Genomic DNA, 27,008 nt, shown 5'->3' with positions numbered 1-27,008 from the left:
TTGTCTGTTGTGCCTTGTGGCAAAATATGGTTCCTCTGTTTATCCTTTTTAATTTGATCTATTTTTTCTTTGTCTGAAATCATGATTACTTCTGATTTTTCTACCTCAGAAGCAGAATAGGTTTTGCTCTAGCCCCTTATTTTTACTCTGTATGCCTCTGTTTCAAATGTGTTTCTTATACGCAATCCATTCTGCTAGTCACTTCTATTTATGAGTAAGTTCATTTATTTCACATTCTCAGTTATGCTTATTAATTGTGTATTTCTTTCCATCCTATTTTTCCCTTTTCTCTTTCTCTTCCCATCTCTTCTCCCTTTTCAAAAGACTTTTGTGCTCCTGACTACTGCTTCCCTTAATCTACCTTTTGTTTTATCACCTCCCCCCTTTTATCTTAGTCCTTTTCCTTTCTACTTCCCTGTTGGATAAGATAGATTTCTATAGCTAATTGAATGTGTATGTTATTTCTTTTTTCAGCCAATCCCAATGAGAATAACATTCAAGCATAGTCTTGGCCATTTCCCCCTCCATTGTAAAAACTTTTCCTTTCAAGCCTCTTTTATGTGAGCTAATTTTCCCTGTTCTTCCTCCTTCATTCAGTGACACTCTCTTTGTCATCTCTTAAATTAATCTTTTTAGAATTATTTCATCATAATTAATTCACTCCAAACCCTCTTTTTACATATACTCCTATTAACTACCTAATAATGATAACATTCTTATTTTGGTTCACATTATCTTCTCCATATAGGAATGTAAACACTTTTAACCTTGATTACCTTATGACTTCTTTTTCATGCTTTTTTTTTTTTTTAATGTTTCTTGAATCTTGTATTTGAAAGTCAGAGTTTTCTATTCAGATCTGTTTTTTTCCTCCATCAGAAATGCTGGAATATTCTCTCTTTCTTCCATCATATTCAGTACCTTATATTTCAGTTACTCACAATAATGTCACCTGCAGCATAGTTTTTACCTATATTCTCTTGGTCCTATTTGACTGATTTTCTGATCTTTGTTCTTTTAAGTGTGCTGTTTCTTCCTTCTCTGCAAGCACACATTTGGGACTGTGATGTTAGCATCTTAGCATGAGAGTTTCACAGTTTTTGATGGAGAAAACAATTTGTTCCATTAATTTTTACTCATTTTTTCCTTTTTTTTTCTTTCATTGACTTCTTTCCATTTTTATCTTTAAATGCCCTTAATAGGACTTTCCTAAGTTGTATAGCTTGATTTTCTTTAAAAACAAAACAAAAAAACTCAAACCTGTTTTACCTTTCATGGTTTCACTCTCTTTTAAAAAGATATTACTCATGATCTGTCCATTAGCCTTCTTTATAAGGTCATAAACATGAGTTTTATTTAAATTTTATGTTATTTTAGAAGTCATTTCTTTTTCTTTGGCAGGGAAAACAGATTTTGCTGATAAAGATATTTTCTAGGCTCATGGTTTTCTTACTGAGGAAATTAATTTATTGCACTTCTGGATAAAATTATAGTCACTATTGATGTGATTTCTGTTGCTCATTTCCCATTTTTGGTTATTAATTGCTTATTTAGTTGCGGTTTACACTGATTCAATTTTATAACATTTTTTCATTCTTTTTAAAAAAGTTAACTCTGATTTTAACTCTGATTTTAAATGGATAATCTGATAGCACTGTTGACTTGCAAATAACTCCTGTGTCAATAACATGTCTTGTTCTATCTGTTAAAATATAATATATTTTGTTCTTGTAGAGATTACTTAGGATTTTCCATGTCCAGTATATAATATTTCCCTCTTTGATGAAAGTATTTATGATATAAAACATATGAAGCTTTTGTTTAATTTACAAGTATTTGGAATCCCTCATTTATGTTTTCTGAATTGTGCTTTTTCATTTATTTTTCTCTCTTCTGGATTTCCTCCTATCCTCACACCACACATTTAAATCACTGAATATCAGATTCAATCTGTAATCAGTGCTTTGTTGTTCAGCTATTTTCAGTCGACTTAAACTCTTCATGACCCCACTTGGGTTTTTTGGGGGAATGATACTATAGTAACTCGCCATTTCCTTCTCCAACTCATTTTACAAATGAGGAAACTGAGGCAGAGCTAAGTGACTTGCCTAGGGTCACATAGATAATAAGTGCCTATGGCCAGATTTGAACTCAGGTCTTTCTGACTCTAGGCCCAGCTCTGTATCTATTATGCTACTTTTGTTGCCCAACAATCTACATTGTTGGGCATAAAACACACGCAAAAAATCAATGTAGATTGATTTAATCTGGAAGGTATACTCAAGTTCTTCATTGGATTTCTCAACTACTTTGTCTTTAGAACTGATGTTGGTGCATAAACTATTGTTATTTTCATGGTGATCTTTTTGTAAATATTTATCAATAGCACTACAATATGCAATAATCAAATGCTCTGTGAAATGGTACTTCTTGAACATTTCTTAGTATATGACAAAACTCATTCCGCCATCTTTTTTCTTTGCTTTTCTAAGTAGTCACTGTGAATCCACCTTCAGATTAACAAATCTGAATAGATTAATTAATCAGCAGATTCTGACCACTTTTGTATATTTCTCCAAGTTTTCAAATCATTCCACATTTCTATTCCCTTTCCTCTCTCATGCTTTGCATGCACTATGAAGTAGGGCAGTGCTGAAACACGATGGATTTGGCTATTCATTGTAATGTTCACATCTCTCTCATTTTTGTGGAAAGACATTTAGCCTACTTTGGAGAAATCTTTCTATATGTGATGAGATGTAAAGAGCTTCTTTAATGAATAAAAGAGAATCTCCACGAAGTATGCTGGATCCAGGATGAGGTTATCTGGTAGGAGATTACTGCTATTTCTAATTCCCCACTTATGGGAGTTCAGAGATCAAAATTTACTTCTCAAGACCATCAGACAAATTCTTATTTAACCTCCTGCTTGTGGTCTGTTCTGTCTTGGTGTGATCTGTCTTGGGGATAGAAGACAAGGGAAACTTATATGAAGCAGTTCTCTCTGTGCATAGAATTGCTTTATGTGGCACTAAGGATGAGTGTAGGTGGAATAGTAATTGTATGCTATATGCAAGTCAACCACCAGATGGTGGTCTAAGGCCAGAGCTATCAGCTTTAGTAACTGTGTATGACAAGCAGAATATAGCAGCTCCAAGTCCTAGCCCCTTTTCATTCATTCCATGTATGCAAAGATGGAATCTACCAGATGTCCATGTCTCTCCAACATTTTCTCATTTTATTGACTTCCTAGATTTTTGTCTGTTAATTTCATCATAATTATCTTTCTTGTATTAGCCTCTATCTCACAGAAACATGTTTCCATCTTTAGTGTAGCTCAGATTACACATAGGCTAAAATTCATTTATTCAAGTAAAATTGAAAATAACAAAGTACTGCCCCAAAAACTTTTAGGAGAGCTGAAAAGTATTTTGGCAGAAAATTAGGTTTTGGCCAACATCTTACACCATATACCAAAATAAATTTAAAATGAAAATGTAACCTGGTTATAAAAGGTCATAACATTAAAGAAAAAGTCCTGAAGATAATAAAATGAGGCATTTATTACATCTATGGTTAGGGGGAGAATTGTTAACCAATCAAGGAATAAAAGACACTATGTAATGTGATTAACTAGACAATTTTGACTATGTAAACTTAAAAAGTTTTGCATGAATAAAATAAGTGAAAACAAAATTAGAAAGGATTGAATGGGGAAAATATTTGTATCATATATCACTGAAAAAAATGACATTCAGAATATGAGGGGCATTCTCATAAATGTCCCTCAAGAACTGTTCCCTAATTCATGAATAATCAAAGGATCTAAGTGATATAAGTGGTTTCCAAAATAAGAATTGCAATTTGCTAATAAGAGAAATTAAAACAATTGTAACATTTTATCTCACACCATGCAAATTGGCAAAGTACTGAGTGTTGGTAGGGTTTTAGAAAGTGAAGCATTGTTGATATTGTGAAGTAGTTCAGTTGTTTTGAATTCATTTCCAATAATGCAAGAAAAGTGACTAAACTGGTCAGATTCTTGATCTAGCTACTTGATAAATACTCCAACTAAGTCAAAAGTAGAAACTAAGTTCTAATATCTATCAAAGCATTCATAGCATCATTTTTTGAAACAGGAACAAAATGGATGTTCAATAACTCAGGAAGGGCTATGTAATAGGAGTATGTGAGTATAATGGAATATCCACAGATAATAAAAATGATGTGTATGTGAAATTTAGAAAAACATGGGAAAATTGCGAACTGTCCTAGAGTAAAATAAAGAAGTGTAAAGAACAAGATCCACAGTGACTGAGTTATTAAAAAATCAACGCAGGTGCCAGAGCACAGATAAAGCAACATATCTCTCCCATCCCATTGGGCCTATTCACAGATTTGGGGGTGGTGCTACTAGGATAGAATAATATATACATTGCCAAATATAGTTATTGTATCCTATATTTTTGTTTAATTGTTTTCCTTTTTTCACAAAGTTAGGTTCATGAAAAGTGATTGTTCTGTAAAGACAAGAAGCATCAATAAAACAACCCCCCCCATTCAGATTGTTAATAGTTCTATATTCCCTCTGCAGATTCTATGCTCTGCCTCACCTCTTTTAGCATTAAGATATATAATACCCCAAACCTGGGATGGTAGAGAATAATCACACTCAGGAATTTTTTTTTTTGGTCTTTCAATACACACAGTGTTTGCTGTTAACCCTCTACTGTTTCTGGAGGGGTCTCCTTTTTAAATTCAGAATCCTTACTGGGCTAAGCCAGTGGACTGCCCAGCCTGTTTCAATAGATAGATAGAAAGATAGATAGATAGATAGATAGATAGATAGATAGATAGATAGATAGATGTAGACAGACAAACAGAATCAAATAAAACATTTATTAAATGTTTATTATATGCCCAGCACTGTGGTAATCGAAAGACAATGCAGAAAAGGGAACTGGAAAATTGGGGTTGAGGGAAGATTCTCTGCTGCTCTAAAGTAGTTGGAAAAATCTGAAGAGTGAAGAGGGGAGCTAAAAGTAAAGTGATTATCTCCTGGGCACTTCATGCAATAGTGGTCCAGGTCAGGGACTTGCCAATCAGAACAAACAAGGTTGGAGGCACCTTCAGGATGAGAAGGCTACTTTGAGAAAGTGGAGGGTTGCAATCAGGTGTGAAAACATTTTTGTTGTTGTTGTTTTCTAATTTTCAGTCTTGCCCAACTCTTCGTGATTCCATATGGGCATTATATATTTATTTATTTGCAAAGATACTGGAATGGTTTGCCATTTCTTTCGCTAGATCATTTTATAGATGAGGAAATGGAGCCAAACAGTTAAGTGACTTGTCTAGGCTCATATAGCTTATCCATACTGTAAAGTAAGACCACTTTATTACCAGTGTAGAACTTCGGAAGCCTAAGAGAACAAATGTCTGATAGAGAAAGACGAAGTACTATTTTCCTTTATAAAACTTCTACCAGACTTCACAGCCCTTGACTGTGGTGCCTTTTGTTAGTCCTTCTTGATATGATTCAGTTCTGAAATTTTGTATTCGTTTGCTGCCCAATGATTTGGTCAGGGCAGAGAAAACATGTATCATTTAAGAGGTTGTCAAAGCAAGTGTTATAACTGCATCTCTAGGGCACATCCTCTTGCTCTCAGGTTTCTAGGAGTAGCATAGTTTCAATGCTAGAATGCCACATTCAATTCCATCAAACTTTTTACTTGGACTTGTGTGAATTGCTTTGAATTCAGGAAGGCTTAGTCATTTTTAGGCAGTAATGTGGTACAGTGAAGTGAGCAAAATTGGAGTTGGAGTCAGGAGGACTCAAGTTTAAATATGACACTACCTATATGACCCAAGGCAAGACATTTAACTGCTCAGTGCCTCGGTCTCCTCATCTGTAAAATGGGGATGATAATAATAACACTTATCTCAGAGTGTTCTTTTAAGGGTAAAATGAGATAATATTTGTAAAGTGCTTTGTGAATCTGAAGGTGCTATATGAATGTTAGCTGTTGATATTACTTATATTTTAAATCTGGCCTCAGACACTAGCCATGTGACTGTGGGCAAGTCACTTATACTTCGTTTTTTCCTTAGTTTCTTCAATGGTAAAATGTACCTTGAAGAATTATGAGCATCAAAGGAGGCAATGTTTGCAAAGCACCCAATACTATGCCTGGCACTTAGTAAACACTATATAAATCAGTGGTTCCCAAACTTTTTTGACCTACCGCCCCCTTTCCAGAAAAAATATTACTTAGCTCCCCTGGAAATTAATTTTTAAAACATTTTAATAGCAATTAATAGGAAAGATAAATGCACCTGTGGCCATCACCGCCCTCCTAGATCGCTGCAGCACCCCCCAGGGGGTGGGGATGCCCACTTTGGGAATCACTGATATAAATGATTATTCCCCTTTATTATTTTTATTATTGTTGTTAATATTTTAGAAGATGCACATGCAATGTATCTGGCATTGCAGTATGTCATTGATTACCTTGATGAGAAGTCATGAAGCATCTTTTCTTCTCTTGCCATTCTGGAGCATTTACACTGCCAGAATGGTGGTGAAGCCATTGGCCTTGGGTATCACCTTCTGTGGCCTGGGAGGGATATCATACCACAATGAAATTAGGAATGGCTCTCAATATACAGCACCAGTATGCAGCTCATTTATTCCTTACCACACTCCCAGGAAGTAGTCATTATGGAAACAATAACATCCATTTTATAGATGGGGAAATTAAGGCTGAGAGAGGTTCAAGGACTTTTCCAAGGTCATAGAGATAGGATTTAAGCTGAAGTCTTTCTGATTCTGAATATAACATTCTTCTCATAATTCTGAGCTCCCTCACATGCTTTAGAATCAAGCTTCACTTATGAGTCAGAGGAAAGCAGGAAGAAAGAAGTTAATAATGTAATGGGGTTTTAATAGTGTATGAGGATTTAAAAAATTTAGATTGGGAGAGACCTAGTAAAGGCAAAATGATTGAAATAAGTTAAGGAGTCACTTACAGCTTTTATATCCTCTTAGGCAGTGGTGGGTAAGGGACACAGTAAAAGATGGAATGAGTAGAAAGTACTATTATGTCTATTCCAAAAGATAGGACCTCTGAATCACAAAATCTTTACCATTTCCCACAGGACTGAGAGCATTATTTGTTGTTTACTGGTTCCTTGTTACTCTTCTCCTATCCGCCCAACCACGAATTGATGGAGATATTCTGGGCTTTGTATGCTTTTTCTCAGTATTTTAACTGTAGCACAGTGCCACTATGATCATGTAAGGCTATATTTTTACTGCCATCTCTAACATGTAATATTGCTGGGTAATTATATAGTGCTTCCCATCTGAGAACAGGACATACTTTATAAACATTAATTCATTAATTCAAGCAACACCTTTGCAGGATGAAGTAGCAGGATGTGTCTCTGGCACTGCAATACATCTTTGGTATGATTAGGCTACACCAAGGACTCTTTGACAAGTATATGGCAGAACTGAGGAAAGTGCCAATCATTGTAGGGACCTGTTCCCAGCTACTAGAGTGGTTTCATCTCATTATGTGGTAGATCTGGTTTTCTAAGGCAAGTTGGTATTTCACTCTTTTGGAAAATGTTTCCCTAATCCTCAGCTGAAAATGTTGAAGTGTCTAGGACTTACAGTGGATTCTGCTGTCTTTTTTTTCCTCTTTTTGTTGTTTAATTGTTTTTAGTCACATCTTGCTCTTTGTGACCCCATTTGGGATTTTCTTGATAAAGTTACTGGCATGGTTTCTCATTTCCTCCTTTGGATCATTTTAAATATAAGGAAACTGAGGTGAATAGATGTTAAGTGACTTGCCCAGGGTTACACAGTTATTAGTAAGTGCCTGAGGCTGGATCTGAATTCTAGTCTTCCTGATTTCAGTCCAAGTACTATATCCATTGTCCACCTAGGTACCTCTCTCTTCTCTTTAATTTAGTTTATTCAGACCTGATCCTACTTTGTCCGATACATGGCAGCCATAAACCTGGAGAAATTATTTTCTTTCTCTTTCTCAAATGAGATAATATTTGTAAAACATTTAATAAACACTTAATAAAAAGCCTGTTACTATCCCCACCCCTCTTTTTGTTGCTCCCCTGCATCAATGCTAAAGAACCTGAAAACCACTGTATGATTACAAAGGTGAAAGGAGCCTCCAGGCTGAGCCAGAGATGATGAATTTGATAGAAGAGGTCTGGAATCATTTAAAAATAGCAATTTAAAAATGAAAGCTGCAGGGGGATATTTGCTACCTATATTTATTGTCATGAGTGCCTCTCCCTCTGGTAAGACAGGAAAGTATGTGACTAGTTCCTATGGCAGTAATTTCTATAGTTCCTAGATACTGCCTTAAAAAATTCCTTCTTATCTAAAGGGTGTTTTGTTCTCCTTGTCCATCCTAAACAACTGAATGAAAAACACACCCTGAATCTTATGTGAGTAAGTTTTTTTAAAGCCTTTTAATAGTTGAACTAGATTTGAAGGGATTATGAATATAGACTGTTATCAAATGATGTATCTATAGCTTCACATGTGAACAGCTGTAGTAGTAAAAGAGGAGCTACAGACAAGCCTTTAGGGTCAGAACAAGGAGAGCTGATCATTTTTGGAAGAAACCAGGGCAGGGAGAAAAGTCTGCTCTGGAGGAATCTAGAATTGAAAAGGGAAGGATCATAGAGTATCTTGGTCTCTATGCCAATATGAAGAGCTTGATCAAGGAGAAAATTTAAATGCTCACTCCTGAGGCTGTCACTATAATCTTCCTGGGGAAAATTTGTTTGAAAGAGCCCACAGTGATAGATTGGGGAAGGTAGGTGGTAAGAGAGAATGAGAGTGTTCAGGGGCCAGAGTTTCAAGGTCTTTAGATGCAGTATGAGGGAACATATAGTTTGAACCTCACAGGATTAATATTTTGTAGGGCCAGAGAAGTAATTGTCTTTTTCTGTGCTTATCATCTGTAAGTCAAAATGGGAAAGAGGACTTCCTCAGGTCTAAGGCCAGTAAATATAGGCACAAGGAAACCTAGACCTCCATTCCAAGAAAATGAGGGAGATTGTAGGAGAGTGCTATTGGTTTTACGTTCTCTATTTCCAAACCTTTAGCTAGGGGTTGGAAAAGTATATTCCAGAAGGTTGAAATGCCAGACAGCTTTAACAAATCAGCTCCACAACTCTATGAGTTAGAGCTGGTGCAATGTCTAAGAATAAGACCTGTCAGAAGGGGCTCCGGCAAGATGCAAGAAGGAAATAATGTGAGGAAAAGCTAGTGTTCTATTTGGCATGGAAGAACAGAAATCCCTCAAGACCATTTAAAACTTTTCTCCTCCACATCATGCCTATAACCCCAAGTATCCCCCAAAGCTCTAACCTGTGTCCTTTTCTCACTCTTTACAATCTCACAGGGATCTTTCAGCTCTCATATCATCCCTATGTGGATGATTCTAAGATACACACATACGTATATACATTTATACATATATTCCAAGGGATATATCTATATCTGTATGCATATTCATAGATATATACATTGATGCATATATACGTATACTCACACAAACATATCTAATTAGGCAGATATCTTTACATATATATAATGTCTAGCTCTAGTCTCTCACCTAAGCTGTAGACACTTATCACCATCTGCTTCTTAGAAATCTCAAACTAGATGTCCTGCAGGCATCTCAAACTCAACAGATCTAAAACAAAACCTTATCTTTCCTCCTCTCTTCTAAATTTCTCTATTACTTTTGAGGTCATTACCATCCTCCCAGCAACCCAAGCCCACAAACTTGGTGTGATCCTTAACTCCTCAGTCTCACCTCTCATATCCAATCCAATGCCAAATCTTATCATTTCTGCCTTCCCAGGATTTCTCCTCTATGTCCTCTTCTCTTCCATCATATATCCATAACCCTAATTCAGATATGTTTGCAGTAATCTTCTGGTTGCTCTTCCTGCCTCAAATCTCTCTCTGTTTTAATTCCTCTCCAGTAGAGCTGTCAAGGTAATTTTTCTAAAGCATAATTTCAACTATGTCATACCTTTCTCATCATCATATGCTGTTCAGTGAGCTACAGTGGTTCCCTGTTACCTCCAGGTAACAAATATAAATATTTGGCATTTAAAGGTTTTAGTTATCTGGCTTCTACCTCCCTTTCCAGTTCTTTATTTTAATCTTTCTCCATTTACTCTGTTATCTAGCTACATTGACCTACTTTCCTTTCCTCTGATGTGACACCCTATTTCCTACTCCATGCTTTTTTGCTGTCTGTCTGAAGTGCCTCATCTCTTGCTCTCGGCTTCTATGGCTTCTTTCAAGCTTCAGATCAGGCTCCTCCTTCTGCATTTCACCTACCTTTCTTCTCTGAGACTTTATTTTCTCTAATTTTAAATATATATATAAATTTCCTCGTTACCTATTTGCCATTGAAATAAGGCCTTGTCGAGGCTAAGGACTGCTTTTCCTTTTCTTTGTATACTCTGTGCTTAGCACAGTGCCTGCTATATAGTAAATGCTTAATAAATGTTTGCTGACTGATTGACTCACTAAACTTCTCCTTTGAATTTACTTTATCCATGTTCCCTTATAGAATCCATAGGAGTAAAATTGTAACAAAACCTAAAGAAAGGTTCTACTTCATCTTTAGGAAGAAGGCAAGGAAGAATTGAAAATGATTTTGTTCTCTCTTGAATCTAAGTTGAGTGACAAGGAATCCATAAAGTAACAGAGAGGTAATCAAAGCCAAAGATCAAGTGTCCTAGCAAGCCAAGATGTAGGGCTTGCTAGCAAGCACAACTCTGGCCTCCTTTGCTATAGAATAGTGATGGTGAACCTTTTAGAGATGGAGTGCTGGGTCCTACCCCAACCCCACCACTGAAGACCAAGTGCTGTGCCCACCCCCACCTTATGCTATTCACTTACCCCCTCCCCAGTACCCCATACAGGGAAGGGAGAAAGCACTCTTGGGCTACTGGGCAGAGAGCAGGTAATATGAAAAAAATATCAGGCACAGTGGAGAGGGGAAGGGGCTTCTCCTGAGTCCCTCTGCCTTTCTAGTAAAGAGCTTGGCATGGATGGCTGGGGGCAGCTGCATGCCCACAGAGAGTGCTCTGTGTGCCATCTTTGGCACCCATGCCATAGGTTTGCCATCACTGCTATAGGATCATTTGTTACCATGAACCGCTTGATATTGCAGAAAGAACTCTAAATTTATAGGTCTAAAGTTTCAACAGTCTGAGAATAAATTGTTTTTAAGACTCCTCTTTTTTGGTTTTGTTTTCTTTTGTAATTTTCTATTGTCTTTAGTTATAACTTATTTAAATCAAAGTGGAAACATAACCAATAACATGCCTTTATTGGTAATTTAATACGTTGATATAATGAGTTCATCTGAGAGACTTCATTAAAAACAGTGAGGTGCCTGAGTACCAAATCTGAGCTGTTTTTAATCACAGAATTATAGTAATTATATGAAGCCCAAGATTTCCCTGTAGCAGAAAAAGCTCCCAGGGTTAAATATGCACTTTCAGCTTAGACTTCTAATAAACTGTGTATTGTTCTAAATTATGGTTGATAGAGTCCTTAAGCCAAGGAAAAGTTTGGAGAGAATTTTAAGTGTTACATTAAAAGAAATAGAGATAAACTATTTGAAATACTGAACTGTCTGTGTTGGAGGCACATCTCTTAAGTAATGGTAAGTGCATCTGCTTGGGAGGACCAGAGCATGTGGTGTGTTGAAGATACAAAAAAATACACAGGAGGCTGTCAGATAATGAAGCTTTATAAGAAAGCCAAGAAGGTGATCACAAACATCATTATGAACAAGTCATGCCAGACCAGCCTTACTTCCTTTTCTGTCAAGATTATTGTCATATTTTGTAAACAGATGAATTAGATTTCAGTCAAGTGTTCAGCCAAATCATTCATGTAGTCTTTGTGGATGTGATGGAGAAAAATGAGTTAAATGATAATATAGTTAGGTAGATTTGAAAGAAACTGAATGAATAGAGCCAATCAAAGGGAGGTTTCTGGTGTAGGGCCAGGGATCTTTTCCTAGTGCTGGGCTAGTCACTGTTTTCATGAAAGACTTAGATAAAGGCTTAGGCATGATCCAAGAGAGACAACTAATATATTTAATAATAGTTATAGTCCAAAATAATTTTGATAGTCCCTAACTTATTAAGATAAAGTTGAATGAGGATGATATTTGCATTCAAAAGATCAAGTTTATAAGTCCATGATAGAAAGGGTGTGGCTAAATCCTATTGGAGGTCATTAAGTAGAATTTAGTTGACTACTTATCAAGGATGTAATGATAGGGATATTCCAATTCAGAAATGGATTAAACCCAATCTCTGACAACCATTCCAACTCTGAAATTCTATGAATTTTATTTTAAAATGATAACTAGGGACAGCTGAGTGTCTCAGTGGTTAGAGAGTCAGACCTGAAAATGGCAAGTTCTGGGTTCAAATCTGGCCACAGACACTTCCCAACTGTGATCCTGGGCAAGTCACAATTCCAGTTGCCTAGCTTTTATCTTTATTCTGCCTTGGAACCAATACTTAATACTTATTCTAAGGCATAAAGTAGAGATTTTTTAAAAATGGCATCTAGGTTTATGGTATGTGATACTCATCTTGAATTCTTTAGAGGTGTTAGTAAGCCAGGACTCACTGCCATATATCACTGCTGGAAACATGTGAGCTTTGAAAAGTTGTGTGTCTTTGTTTTCATTCAAAGTTTTGAGTCAATAAAAGAGCTTTGCAGTTTCTTGAAAGCAATACAGCTCTCTCTTCTACTTTTTCCACCTTCGGGTCTACCTTATTGTTCATCTATATTGTCTGTCCTAGATATGCTTCTAGCTGAGGTACTAGGCATCTAAATGTATGTTGAATTTTGGGCAATAGCCTTTCAGTTACTTGACTTTTCCTATAAGGATGGACAAAACAAGCTCCTTTAAGTGATTAAAAATTTTTTTTCTTGGAGATTCTGTATTGCCCTAGGGCCATGTTGGCGAACCTATGGCACACACACCAAAGGGGGCTGTTCCCTTTCCTCTTTCTACGAGTACCTGAGGACATTTATCATATGGCCCACCCCTCTGCCTAGGAGCCCAATGGGAGTGCTTCTTCCCTCTTCTGTCTGGGATAAGGTGGGGAGTGGGGGGCTCACATGTGGTATGAGGGTTGCAGTTTGGGCACTTGGTTTCTAATAGGTTTGCCATTGCTTCCCTAAGGCTTGATTTAACCAATACAAAGCCATTCATAAACAAGAACATCCAAAAAAACTTCCTCATTTATGTAGAATCTTTCCTTAACTTGGACTCTGCTATATCTTTTCCATCATAGCAGCAAACACCTTTTTAAAGCGTATATATCCTCACTTTATGATTTACCTGTTGTGGCTCTTGGGCAAGATGAGATCTAAATGTGGTAATTTCACTATTTTTTGTATAGAAAAGTTCATTAAAATGACTTTTTGCAAATTTTTTCCAATTTCCTTCTGTTTGTTGTCTTTCTCCAGTTTTCATCTTTGAATACTCTTAGAATAATTTTGCTATTATTTTTAGACAGTCAACAAACTGCAGTTTGATTGTTGGTATTCTAAATGTGAGAATACTTTCCAGAGATCAGTGGTGTGGGTATATTGGTAGAGGAGCTGATTCTTATCAATTGTGATATTCTTAGCATAAACAAAACCAGAAAAGTTTGGGGAAGTTGCAGAAGAATAGAAGGAGGGCTCACAGGTACTCCTTGGAGATGCAAAGAAATGAGTTGGTGGGATGGATTTTATCATCTTCTATCTCTGACATTAGAAAAGATAGCATTTTATGAAGCATTTGGTCATCATGTATTATGGTTCTAGTGAGAAATATTTCTTTACAAAAAGATCATCATGAAAATAAAAAGACTTTTATGTACCAATATTAATTACTAGGGGCAAAGTAGTAAAGAAATTCCAAGAACTTGCTAAGACCCTTCAATTTAAATCAAGATATCCTGTGATACTTTTGACTTCAGTGCAAAGGTAGGAAAAGATAAAGATAGAGAGAAATAAAAGGAAACATATGGATCAGGAAAAAGCAATGAGATTAAAGAGTTGTAGATTACACAGAAACCCCATGCTTCTTTGTTATGAATATTTTCTTTTAAAAAATTGGTAGATATGGAGAGCAGCAAATAATATTCTAAAAAATGAAATAGGTTTTATTTTAGCAGGTAAGAAAAGATTTATTATTGTTCTGAGGATTATCCTTAATTCAGCCATCTGTGTGTTGTGAGACTATCAGCTAGTCAGATTTAAAATCAGAATTTGTAAAAGATGAGAAAGAATAATAATGAGAAAAAAATTTACTGAATGTAATTAAAATGATTGAATGGTGTGAGGAGGGAGCAGCTAGATGTCTCAGTGAATTGAGAACCAGGCCTAGAGACATGAGGTCATGGGTTCAAATTTGGCCTGAGATACTTCCTAGCTGTATGTTCTTGGGCAAGCCACTTAACCCCCATTGCCTAGCCTTTACTACTCTCCTTCCTTGGAACCAATACATAGTATTGATTCTAAGACCAAAGTTAAGGGTTTTTTAAATGATTGAATCCTTAATTATTTAAACAAGTTATTGAAAATAAAAAATGGGAATGGACAACAGAACTGACAATGACCATAGTATTACTTTTATCTAGACCAGTGATTCCCAGGAGCCGCAGTAATCTAGGGAGGCAGTGATGGCCACACTTTTTTGTATTACATTCTATTCTGAGTTCAATAAATAGTTTCATAATTTCCAGGGGGCATTAAGTAATATTTTTTCTGGAAAGGGGGTGGTAGGCCAAAAAAGTTTGGGAACCACTGATCTAGACATTTAACCTTTGTAAATTAATTTTTACAAGGAGACCAAAAGAGCTCCAAAAGTACCTGAGTCGACAAATGTTTGACATTTTCTGAGTGGAAGAAGATGGCTTCCAAAAGATGTATTAGAATATAAAATTTTCTACAAAATCTTATAATGAAGGCTGATGAATAATTATGAATCTTACACTCTCGTAAAGCAGAGTATAGCAGAAGAAGTTAAAGCTAGTTTATAGAATATTTGTCAATATATCCAACTCCATGTAGCATATAGTTATAAAATATCAATATGTGTTATAACCATTAAATCACTGACCCAAAATGTTCTCTTTAGAATCTTGGTGTGTCAAACAGTTTAAAGAGGGACTATGGAATGTAATGCTAACATTTCCTGTATTTTAAAATATTAGATTTAAAATTATAGTGATTATGTACATTAATTTTTCCCATATTAAAATGTGCTTCATTTCTCACTTTTGTTCCAAATTTTTCTGATTTGCCCCCCCCCCCTTATTTCATGGGATTTCATGCTGCCAAAAGGGTTCTATGGTCAATTTGTTTGGGAAGCAATATAACATGTTAAACAGTAAATGTATGTGTGTTCAGAGATAGGAATGTAGAGTATCCACATTTTTCCTCAGCCATCATCCCCTAGTGCCAATGTCCTTTCTTTGGAGTAGTTTCTTTTTATAATATTTATTTTTCCTCTTTGAGAAGATGAGGGGGAAAACATGTAAGGAAGGAGAAGAGGGGACCCACATATGGAGAATATAAAAGTATGAGAGATGGACATTAGTAATAGTGGGAGGTGAGCAACTAAGCGGCATAGTGGATAGGATGTCAGGCCCGAAGTCAAGAAGACTTATCTCCCTGAGTTTAAAATCTCACCTCAAACACTTACTATATGTGTGGTCTTGGGCAAGTCATTTAGCCCTATTTGCCTCACTTTCCTAAAATGAGCTGGACAAGGAAATGACAAACCAGGATCTTTGCCAAGAAAACCCTATATGGTGTAATTTTAAGAATAAGATACAACTGAAAAATGACTAAACAACAACAGCAGTAGTGAGGGCAGAAAGACTGAGAAGAGTATAGATGTTAGGATGCAGAAGAGGTTAGTTTGTAGAATGAGTTGGATTTAAATAATTTTGGAGTTGAGGTACAGAGCATGTATTTAAAAAAAAATAGCTGTTTTAGTGAGAGGCACTGTGGTATGCCAGTGTATCTGTAACGAGCAGCTGGAAAACGGAGATCCTGCAGGAAGCCTGGAGCTGAGCTCTGCTTGGGTTTTTCTTAGACCGTGGCAGGATGGCTGTTATTTTTTTTCCATTTTCTTCTTCTCAGAATTTTCTCACCCCCTCCTGCCAATCAACACCACTTGATTACCATGCTCCACAAGAAATATTCCTTTCTATTGTCAGAAAGCAGGTTGGTAGTAGGTTGGCCAGATCAGTTCCTCCCACCTCATCCAGATAAAGAAATTCAAATATATCGATATCCACACTTAATATTCAACCTTCTTACCATCCTAATACTTGGACCTGAATGCACTGTGCCTCATTCAGCCTCCACCCTCGCTTCCTTACCTCATCAAGATATTTGGGATGATTCAGAGCTCACTTTTAACTGCTGCCTAGAAGGAGAGAAAAACACTATATCGATTGTGCTCAGGGATAGTAAATTCCCTGTCACTTGAAGATATTTAAACAAAGATTAGATACTCATGTGTTGGGGATATTGTGGAGAGAATTTCTCTCCAAGTATGGGTTGGACCTAAATGATCTTGAGACCTCTTCTAGTGATGAACTTCTCTGGTCATATTTTTCTGGACCGTGTGTGTGTGTGTGTGTGTGTGTGTGTGTGTGTGTGTGTGTGTGTGTAACTAATTGGNGTCTGCACTATACTGAGAAGGCTATGATGAGAGATGATGTGAGGACCAGGAGGTGTAGCTCAGTTAATTGTCTCAGCCTCACAGCCCAGCCAGAGCAAAAGTGGAGAGGATCTGTCTGGCAGTGCCTGAAGGGAAGAAATTGAATGATTTATGAGAGATGAATGAAAGAAGCTCAAGCACCTCCAGACATACGTTCACTGTGATCTAGCCCAGGGAAGTCCTCCTGTGGGGCCCCAGCATTGTGGGATGCCCCGGTGGGGGTGTTGCTTATACTGAATGCATGGCAGGTCCTTGAACGATGATGGTACGCCGGGGACTGCTTGCCTGGATTTCTCGGGTGGTCCTTTTGCTTCTCCTTTTATGTTGTGCTGTCTCAGTCCTCTACATGTTAGCCTGCACCCCAAAAGGTGACGAGGAACAATTGGCTTTGCCCAGAGCAAATGGCCCCACTGGGAAAGCAGGCTACCAGGCTATTCTTCAAGAGCAAGAGGAACAGCATCGCAGCTACATTAGCAGCCTGAAGAAGCAAATAGCCCAACTGAAGGATGAGCTTCAGGAAAGGAGTGAGCAGCTAAAGAATGCACAGTCCCGCTCTGGCGACTCGGGGGGTCATCCAGAGAAAACCCAGGCTGACCTTCTAGAGTTCTTGCACTCCCAGGTGGACAAGGCTGAGGTGCATGCTGGTGTCAAACTGGCCACAGAATATGCGGCGGTCCCTTTTGACAGCTTCACCTTGCAGAAGGTGTATCAGCTGGAGATGGGCCTCACACGACACCCAGAGGAGAAGCCCGTGAGGAAGGACAAACGAGATGAGTTGGTCGAAGCTATTGAGTTGGCTCTTGAGACTCTGAACCACCCTGAAGAGGAGAGCAACTCAAATCATCGCCCTTATGCAGCTTCCGATTTTATAGAAGGTTAGTCTCTGCAAATTGGGGGGTCAGGGGAGTGGGGTGCAGGAGGGAATCCAAGCAGGTGGGAACTGTGGAAGACTGGCAAGAGCAACTTGTGGGCATGGTTTAAAGAAAGTTTTATGTGAGATCCACCAAAGGGACAGTCTGGTTTTTATTTTTCATCAACATCTGCTTGCACTTAACTTTCTCCTGGAAACCACAGTCATCTAGTTGACAGTTTAATTGTTTCTTGGCTGGAAGAGGCAGAACTTGCTTTAGTTGTTATTGTTGTTGTTATTGTTTTTAGGAATTAAACAAAAAACTCTAGAACTCAAGTATATATAAGGATGGACAGACAATTATGATTTTGTATCCTTTCACAGATTATAGATCTCATAGAGATTATAGATCTTATAGAGATTGGGTCTGGTTATGATTAAACTATCTTCATGTGTCTAGATATTGTATTGTAGTTTCATGGAGCCAGCTGACAGGATCCATCTTTACAATATGCTGGGGTCTTTTGGTCAACCCCTTGTTATGGTAGAGATTTATGATGGAAACAGCCTGTTTGATCTTTCTGTAACCACAAAGGGTTGTTTTGTTCTCAAGGCTGGTAAATAAAAAGGGAAAGCCGCATCCTATGCTCACCTAGAATTCTCTCCATCAGTCAACATTTATTCAGCATCTACTATGTGCTAGGCACTATGCTAAGAGCTGAGAATGCAAAAAAAGAAGCAAAAGATAGTTTTTGTTCTCAAGGAGCTTACAATGTAATGGGGAATACAGCATGTAAACAAACATGTTATGTAATCTATTTCTTATTAGGGTTCAAAATTACCCCAAATGTTTAAAGAGAATTTAAGGTCTTCTAATTTGTCCTCGACTCCTAGCATGGCTCCATTCAAGTGGCCCCATAAGGACAGTTGTGAGTGACCCATACCCACAGGCTCCTTTGGCAATATAGTTTGATATCACAAATCTGAAGGCCCAGAAGTTGTTTCTGCTGTCTATCTCATATGGATTTATTACAATGTCCTCTTCAGAAGTAGAAGAGCTGTTTACTATCATTTAAATTACATGCCTTCATATGTGTGAGAATTTTGTGTTGTGCATTCATCCATCAAATATAACAAGTGACTGCCATGTACATAATTAATTACTTGATGGCATTCATCAAAATACTGAGGCAAAAATGGAGTGACTTTAGTATTGTCACTGAAGTGAAACAATGACAAACGAATGATATGTAGGTAATTTCATTAGTATTTCCTTGTGACAAGTCATACTTCAGAGTTCTCTTGATGATGATTAGAGTATTTAGACAATTTATAATCTGTTTCAGCTCTCTGTAAAGGGAAACAGATTGTTGGTGGCTATATTAGCCAGCGGTAGTCAGCAAAGCTTTATGTTTGTGGCTTTTAAGCTGAGGTCCCCAAACTTGTTTTACTTTTAAAATATTTTGATAACTTTATTCAATAATTGATTTCCTTTGTAATCTTATATATTTTAGTTTATGCATTTAAAAACATTATTCTGAGAAGGGGGTCCATATGTTTCACCAGGCTGCCAAAGGGAAGGAAGGGAAGAAAGAAACAAGCATTTAAGCACTTTTCAAATATCATAGTATTTGATCCTCACAACAAAACTGTGAGGTAGGTGCTTTTATTATTCCCATTTTACAGTTGAGGAAACCAAGGCAGACAGGTGAACTGGCTTGCCCAGAGTCATACAACTAATAAAGTTGTCTGGGGATAGTTTTGAACTTGGGTCTTTTGACTTCAGTCCCAGCACTCTATACCTTGTAACACCTATCTTCTCAAAGGGAACCATGTCATAAAAAAGGTTAAGAACCTCTGCTCTGTGGGGACAATTTCAAGTTGGAACATTCTGACTCATATTCTCAAAAATTTCTGAATGAAAGCTGTGAGCCTTGGAGCTTGCTGGCATAGTACTTTCAAGATGGGGATCCATCATGGGGAGGAGAGTTTGCCAAACACTTATTGGAAGAATATAAACCTCAGAATGAATGTGGGAGTCGTGATATAGTGGAGAGAATCCTGGATGAGGTGTTAGGATGCTTTGGTTTGATTTTAGAGATACAAGGAAAATCGTCTTAGTCCCCTAGTAAAGTCTTACATTTTCTAAGTTCCTTTAGCTTGTGCTAAAAAACTTGCCCCAAACTATCATTTAAAAATTTTAGATAGAATAATATGGAAAAAGGTCTTGATCAATGACACATGTAAAACCCAGTGGAATTGTATGTCGGCTATGGGAGGGTGTGGAGAGAGGAAAGGGAAAGAAAATGAATCCTATAACCATGGAAAAATGCTCTAAAGTAATTAATTAAATAAAATATTTCAAACTTTAAAAAAAATAAAAATTTTAAATAGACCTTAAATAAAGCAACACAATGACTCAGACCAGTTAAATGCAGTGTAAGTGGTCAACATCAGAGACTTTCCTGAGGCCACATTTTCCTAGAGAAAGAAGGGAACAGTAGGTCTCTGGGCATACGAGAAAGATCAGGGACCAGAAGAGGAGTACTGATATGAAAGAGGAGAATTTGGAGAACAGAGGACAAACTTCAAGAACTTTATAGTTTCATACTCAGGGCTCACTTCCCTATAGAAGAAATGTTATAAGAGGTGATGAGATTCTCAGGTAAGTCTAAAATAATTGGTCTAGCCTGTGACACCTGGCAACCTTCCACTTGGAAGGTTTTATTTCAATAGTTTGTGTTTCATTTTGTTTTTGTCACTAAAAAAACTACACTTTCAGGGTAGGGTAACATGGAGGGGAGAGAACTAGAAACATTGCTCTTTGGTCATTCTTTGCATTCTTATTGCCTAGCACGGTGCTTGGCACATAGTAGGCGCTTAATAAATGTTGATTGATTGAAAAAAGTCAGGGATCTCAGAACAGCTGCTATTTTGTATTAGTGAGCAGAAGGATATTCCCAGGGAAAATGCAATCACCTTGAGGACAGAGAGATTGTTTTCCATTACTTTGTATTTCCCACACTACATAGAATGGGGCTGTAAGTGTAAATTGAATGAATGATTGGAAACACCATCTTCATAGGAAGAATTCTATATACATTCAAGTTTATAGAGTTCCTTACAAACATTACTTTTGTGAGACCAGGTTCAGGCAACTGGGATTGCATTCCTGGAGTTCATTTGTAAGTTAGTTGTTTGATACTCAGGGCTCATTTTCCTATAGGAGAAATGTTATAAGGGGGGATGAGGGTCTCAGGTAAGTCTCCAAAAACAGATCTAAACCATAGTGAGACTATAAGGAGAGGCATATTTATTGCAGAAGTTGCTTTAGTTCCTTCTTCCTCCCCAAGGTACAGTCCAGAGTACCTTAAAATTGAAACCACTTTTCTTTTTCATGTAGGCTCTGCCTCAAGAACCCATTGATTATTTTGCCCACTTCCATTGCCCTGCAGATCAGTCACCTCTCTCCTCCCCAATTCCATCTGAATCATGCATAATCCAGCATTTTTTAAGTTGCAGAATTGCTGGGGGGTTCACTCTGAATGTAGTGAATTCTGTTCATGGCTTGCCAGATTTGGAAGCCAATTATCAACAGACCTACCTGGACTATAATGAAACAAAGCTCAGCATATACACAATTACACATACCTTCACTTAGGTCCTTTGTGCGAAGAAAAGAATAGATGCACAAAACAAAGAAGAGCAATAAACTTCTTTTGAATCTCATGTTTAAAAATTACACTTTTCTCTTATTTTTTAAAAATAGAAGTAATATTGGGAGACAGAAGAGGATGATAATAGAAACCCTGGATTATGAGCCATAAGCCCTGGGTTCAAGTCCAACCTCTCACATTTAGTACCGGTGGAACCCCAAGTCCCAAAGCTTAACCTATCTGACCTTTAGCTCCTTTATTTGTAGAATAGAATAATATTTATGACCTACTATTATAAAGTTGTTGGGGAAAAGTGTTTTGTGAATCTTAGCACAAAATAAAAAGTGAGTTTACTACTAGTGGTGGTGGTGGTGGCAGAGTAGATTTAGTGCTAGACTTGTAGTCAGAAAACCTGTATTTTAATCCTGACTTTAGCCCTTATTGAGGCTGTTTCAAACCTCTTCTTCTTAAGCCTTCCACAGGACCCCTTCTCCTACCCTGTCAGCTGAGGAATTTGATCCATACTTAACTTAAAAATAACCAAAAAGGCTATTCACCATGAGCTACTCTTGACTCCGCATCTCACATTATTCAGCCATCTTTCATTATCTTCTCTTTCACTCCAGTCTTCGGTAGTTGCTCTTTGCTAAGGCAAACTGCTTGACATCCAGACAAATACTTTTAGAAAACTTTCTATAGTTGGCATCTCTACTTCCTTTACCTTCTGTCTCTTACAAACTTCTACAATCTGGCCTTTAATCTCAGCATTCAACTGAAAATACTTTCTGCAACATTACTAATAATTTAATGGTCCTTACTTCTTCACCTCTTCTGCATATGACAGTGTTGATGACTTTCTCTTCCTAGATTCTATTTGCTTTCTAGTCTTTGAGGATAATCTTTTCTCCTTACTCTCTTAAATGTTTGGTCAGTCCTTCTCAGCAAATGTCCACATCACAACCACTAACCATGAATATTCCCCTAGGCTTTGTCCTGGACCCTCTTCTTTTTTAAATTTATATTGTCTCACTTTGTGATCTCATCACTTCCTCTGGGTTCAATTATCATCTCTATTCGGATGATTCCAAGATCTATATATTCACCTGATATCAGAGATTTTCTTGAGTCCATGATTTGGTGAGGGAAGAGGGGGAAAGACTCTAGGCCACTGAGCACTTACCTAAGAGAGTTCAGGAAGAAGAGGGACACCAACATGAAGGAGGAGAGAGGATTTGGGGGAATTGGAATGAATTTTGGAAGATAAAATTCAATTAACTTCACAACTTTAAAATTCAGTTAACTTCCACAACACTTGGGCAACCTTCAACATGGAAGATTTAATTTATAACAACTCATGTTTTTTTCAAGACTCAACTTAAATCCTACCTTCTGTAGGAAGACTTTCCTAGTCTCCCCTGTGCTAGTACTTAACCCTCTCAGATTATTTTCCATCTACTACATGAATACCTTATTAGTCATTAGTTAATTGCCTGTATTCCCCCTCCCCCAATAAGAATATAAGCCCCTTAAGGGGAGGAGCTCTTTTCTTTGTCTTTGAGTCTTCTACATTTAGTATAGTACCTGTACTATATACATTGTAAGCTCTTAATCCATACTTGTTAACTGGCTAAATCACAAAGTTGTTAAGTATCAGAGACAGCATTCAAACCCCAATCTCTCTTGATTCTGAGTCACTGTTTTCCTCTTCTCTGCCATGCTGTTTCTATAATAAATATCTCTGGGAAGAGGTACTGGATGACTGTTCATTTAGTCATTTTCACTTCTGTGAAATGACTTGCATATTTGAGAGGCCAGCATCTATATTACTGTGAGATATTGCCAAACCTCCCCAATTTTTTTTATCCTGGCATCATGTCGGTGCTAACTGAGGCTCGTTAGCCCTGTATAGGTGAGGCAGACTGGAAGAGCAGCTGGTTCCCAGAAATCCTAGGAGCAAACAAGCATCTTTTCCTACTGTTCCATGTACTACCTATTCCCCTTTAGCCTCTTCTTCCTTGACTATAACCTGGTAAATTGATTTTTCTCCTTATCTCTTGGCACTGATGCGTCTTCTCCTGGATCGTACTGATTGCATTCTGGCTGCAGATTCTGGCTTAGACTTGGTGAACAAGCTACTCTGTTCCTTCCTTGGTACTTCTCACTCAGCACCATCCTAGCTGTTTCTCCCCTGCAGATGAACTTTGGTTAGACTTGAGCTTGGATTTGAAACATCCTGTCTCACTCCTGAACCCCTACCCCAGCCAAAAGCAGCAGTCAGAGTAAATAGTGACAGGAAGGAGACCTAAAATCAATATGGAATTTGGAGCAATGAACTTGTAAATGTCTGAGTGATGGCAAAAGAATGTAAAGGATTATTTATTATGTAGAGGGGGCTGACCATCTTGTCTTATGTCTTTAGAGTTTTACAATCAAGAAACAAGTGTATACTAGGCACTTATTTTGTGCCAGACACTGGGCTAGGTCCAGGAAGAATACAGAGAAAGACAAAAACAATTATTGCCATTCCAAGGTTCACATTTCTTATTGGAGACCTAACATGTAACTAAACTAGGTACATATGTACTTCCATATATCTCTCTATAAATACATATATGTATATACATATATATACACATATGTATACACACACACACACACACACACACACACACACACAAAGTGGATAAGAGATAATCTGAGAGGGGAAGGCATTAGCAACAAGGGAGATCTGGAAAGACCTCCTGCAGACAGTGGTCGTTGGAAACAGCCAAGGAAACTAAATGGTAGAAGTGAGGGGAAAGAGCATTCTAGGCAGGAGGCATAGCCAGTGCAAATGTACAGAGGTCGTAGATAGAGAGTCATGTTCAAGGAATATGTCAGTATAGCTTCAGTATAGATTTAATGGAGGAGAAGAAAGTTTAAGATTGAGAAGGGAGGAAGAAGCCAGTTTATGGGGTACTTTAAATGCCAATCAGAAGAGTTTAGATAGATAAAGCATTTCTAAAGAAAGCACTTACTGTATATTTTTAAATATTTGTAGATTTCTCCAGATGACTGATTGGAAGTAATAGAGTATCTTTGGTATTTATTGAGAAAGGGGTGACATGGTCAGATTTAACAAAAAGGAAATTAAGATGTGTGAATTAGATTAATGTGTTAAATTTAGGATGACTCCTATTATCCATAGAGATGTTTCAAAATCTCGGACCTTTGAGATTTTAAAGCAGAAGATATATGTTCAGTAGTGTTGAGGGGCTTAGGCATAGGATTTCATGGAGTTCTCTTCTTCCTATAGGTTTTTCATCTCTTTTTACATAAGGCTCTCAAGGGATTAGTGAAGGACTTACTTCTGTCAAGTACCAACTAAAACCCCTACATCTATGAGAAGCCTTTCCCAATCTTTAATTCCTGTGCTTCCTCTTTGTTCATTATCTCCAGTTTATTCTCTATATATTTGTTTCCACATGTTTGCATGTTGTCTCTGCCAATTAGATGGTGATCTTCTTGGGAGCACCTTTTGCCTTTCTCAGCACTTAGCACTTAGTAAAAGGCTTAGGAAAACTGGGTGAAGTGAATAGTGTTCAAGTCCAGACTCAGATACTTACTACCCATGTGACCCAGGGCAAGCCTCTTAGCCCTGTTTGCCTCAGTTTCCTTATCTATCAAATGAACTGGAGAAGGAAATGGCAAAGTACTCCAGTATCTTTGCCAAGAAAATCCCAAAAAGGGTCATGGAGAGTTGGACACAACCAAACAACAACAAAATAATTACTGACTGACTCAGTCTTTCACAAACACCTAAGTCCTAAACCAACTTAAAAAATTTTAAGCAATATTTATTTTATTTTAACAAAAATAGTTTAAAAAATTTTAAAACAGAAACATTCTATTAATATATCTTTTAGGGGGCAGCTGGGTGGTTCAGTGGATTGAGAGTCAGGCCCAGAGGTCCTGGGTTCAAATCTGGCCTCAGACACTTCCTAGCTGTGTGACCCTGGGCAAGCCTCTTAACCCCCATTGCCTAGTCCTTACCACTCTTCTGCCTTAGAACCAAAACCCAGTATTGATGCCAAGACAGAAATACAAGTGGATACAAGTACAAACAAAAAGAAATACAGTCCTTCCCCTCAAGAAGTTTATGATTTAAGGGAGGAAGACAGTCCACAAAATGGAGCTGAAAAGTGGGGTTTGGGGAATGGGGAAGGTATACTGGTGAGGAGATATGGAGCTGAACTCTGGAAAGTTAGGAATCTAGCTGGGAGGGGAATAAAGGTTGCTTTGCCAAAGCTCTTCTCCAAAATCAAGGTCTTGGAAAGCATTTACCAATGGGAGAAGAGGGCTGACATGACAGATGAATGTTTCGGTGAGGAAGCCCCAGGCTCTGAAGTTCCAGAATGAGACTGAAGTAGAATCATGGTGTTGAATGCTTGAAATTCAGATGCCCAACTGGGAGGGGATCTTAGAGCATAAGATTCTATCAGAATTCACAATATGGAAATCTCCAGCTATAGACTTCTGTTTTTGCCAATTGAGTACCACAAGGATTAATTAACTCAGCTTGCAAACATGGCACCATTATTTTGATAATAAATATCTCAGTATGATTTTCAAAACTATACCTCACAGAGACAGATTGTAAATGGCCTGGAGACAAGGCTGTCCTGTACCAAGAGCTAGTGCCATAACGGGGGGCAACTTGGGAAGCAAATAGATGAAAATTATGGGGCTTCGGGGAAGGGAGGGAAGTTGTTCATATGAAAAACAAGTACACGGTAACCACAAGTCTTGAGATTAAATCTGTGAGTCCGGGTTGTTAGGCCATATGGAAAGTCATGGGCTCAACTCACATTTAAAGGTCCAGGTCTTGCAAGGGGACACAGGCAGATGGAGGAGCCAGAGCTTACCGACTAGACCAAAGTAGGCAAAGGAGCACAGGTAGGACTCGAGATTAAATGGGCAGGTATGGATCAAGACTGATAGACAGTTGGATGGCCCTTTCCTTTCTTTGAGCCTCTCCTTTCCTGAAAAATAACTTTAATTTTCTCATGTTCTTGGTTTGTCTCATCAGTTACAGCTTATTGTTATTGTTAGCACACTCCACACATCTTACTTTATTATTCATTCTATCACTTTCCCTCCATCTTCTTTCCTTGTCCTTTATTCATCTAAGTCTATTGATGATATCTTTTGACCACCCCCTCCTCTTGGATTCTCCCTTCTCTATGGGTTTTGGAGACTTTGCTCTCTCTTGATTCTCCTCCTCCCTCTCTGAGCACTCTTTCTCAGTCTATTTTCTAGTTCGTTGCCCTTTTGATACCTTCTAACTATGGGTGTAGGGCAGCTTGGTGGCCCAATGGATAGAGTTTTGGGTCCAGTGTCAGGAAAACTCATCTTCCTGAGTTCAGATCTTGCCTCAGCTATTTACTAGCTATGTGACTGTGGAAAAGGCACTTTATCCTGTTTGCCTCAGTTTCCTCATCTGTAAAATAGGTGGAGAAGGAAATGGTAAACCATTCCAGTATCTTTGCCAAGTGGGGTCTTAGAGTCAGACATGACTGAAACAACTCAACAACAAAAACAACTTTGTGTGGACCCCAAGATACTGATCTTCTATTCTCTTCCATATCTAATCTTTCCCTTGACTTTTAATGACATGCCTCCAGCTGCCTGCTGGATATTTCA

The 27,008-nt window shown here is 37.7% G+C and overlaps 1 protein-coding gene across 1 annotated transcript in view; it reads left to right on the top strand.

Moving 5' to 3' along the window:
* Positions 1–17,079: 17,079 nt before the first annotated feature.
* The window catches only part of CSGALNACT1 (chondroitin sulfate N-acetylgalactosaminyltransferase 1), a 107,905-nt gene continuing 97,976 nt past the window's right edge, over positions 17,080–27,008 (top strand). The window contains exon 1 of the mRNA XM_044660831.1: positions 17,080–17,695. Within this exon, the coding sequence (XP_044516766.1) occupies positions 17,080–17,695 (616 nt within the window). The remainder of the gene's footprint in view (positions 17,696–27,008) is intronic.

The sequence above is a fragment of the Gracilinanus agilis genome, chromosome 2, assembly GCF_016433145.1.
Source record: "Gracilinanus agilis isolate LMUSP501 chromosome 2, AgileGrace, whole genome shotgun sequence".
Taxonomy (NCBI): Eukaryota; Metazoa; Chordata; class Mammalia; order Didelphimorphia; family Didelphidae; genus Gracilinanus; species Gracilinanus agilis.
This window is presented reverse-complemented; position numbering and strand designations above follow the sequence as displayed.